Source organism: Plasmopara halstedii (assembly GCF_900000015.1).
Source record: "Plasmopara halstedii genome assembly, contig: Scaffold_3060, whole genome shotgun sequence".
Lineage (NCBI taxonomy): Eukaryota > Oomycota > Peronosporomycetes > Peronosporales > Peronosporaceae > Plasmopara > Plasmopara halstedii.
The window spans coordinates 1,237,328-1,238,350 of NW_020189964.1; the positions used below are offsets into that span (position 1 = coordinate 1,237,328).

General features: G+C 45.9%; 1 protein-coding gene across 1 annotated transcript; it reads left to right on the forward strand.

The window, feature by feature from the left end:
* Window positions 1-51: 51 nt before the first annotated feature.
* On the forward strand, window positions 52-500 carry PHALS_06768 (DNA-binding centromere protein B (CENP-B); the record flags this gene model as incomplete). The annotated part of the gene is made up of 2 exons (XM_024720117.1): window positions 52-394; window positions 448-500. 2 exons carry the CDS (start codon window positions 52-54, stop codon window positions 498-500), a joined length of 396 nt encoding a protein of 131 aa, XP_024585347.1.
* Window positions 501-1,023: the final 523 nt, after the last annotated feature.

Sequence of the window (1,023 nt, forward strand, 5' to 3'; positions counted from 1 at the left end):
CTTGACTAAAACGTCGAAACAGTTGAACTGTAACAAATACATTGCCCAGCAATGGGTCCACGTGGAGCAAAGCACACAACCATGTCAGACAAGATACGTATTGCACTGTGTCAACACAAGGAGAAGAATCCGAAGCTGACACACGAGGAGCTTATCAAGTGGATAGAAGAAAACCATCAGATTACTGTCAGTGGAAGTACAATCACCAACACACTCAAGCGTTCTGTTGAGCTCCTCGATAACTTTGAAGATGCGAACCTGGACACCAAGCGCCAGAGGACAGTCAGGTATCCGAACATGGAATCGGCCCTTTTTGAGTGGCTCACGACATATCAAGACCAGGTCAATATGTCTGGAGATCTCCTCAAAAAGACTGTGGCCCATTTTCTTGACCGTCTCTACCCCGGACATCAGCCATTCCAGTTCTCAAATGGCTGTGCATTCAAGGAACGCCATGGAATTCGCTCTTTCCGTCGCTTTGGGGAGAGTGGCTTCGTTGACATGGCTATGATCAATGATGCTCTGCCTGCGATCAGGGAGACTCTTGACAAGTATGACCTGTGTGATATTTACAATATGGACGAAACAGGGCTCTTTTACCGCATGCAGGTGAGTTCATTTGATAATGACATGTATTTCTTTCATGCTTAGTTTGCTAATCATACAGCATATCCTAAACAGGCGGATAATTCACTTTTGACCAAGCAGTTGGAAGGTCGTAAGCAAAACAAGGAGCGGATTACATTAACTATTTGCTGCAACGGGGATGGTTCCGACAAGCTGCCCCTGTGAATTATCGGAAAGTACAGGAATCTCCGTTGTTTCAAAAACATCAACCAGGCAAACCTTGGATGCACATACCGAAAAAATGCCAAGGCATGGATGACCCAAGCAATTTTTGCAGAATGGCTTAAATCTTTTGATCGTCGCATGGCAAACCGAAAGGCTCTTTTGCTTCTTGACAGCTGCAGCGCGCACATCCCGCTGCCAGATATTCCAAGCCATGTGAACTTGCAGAACACG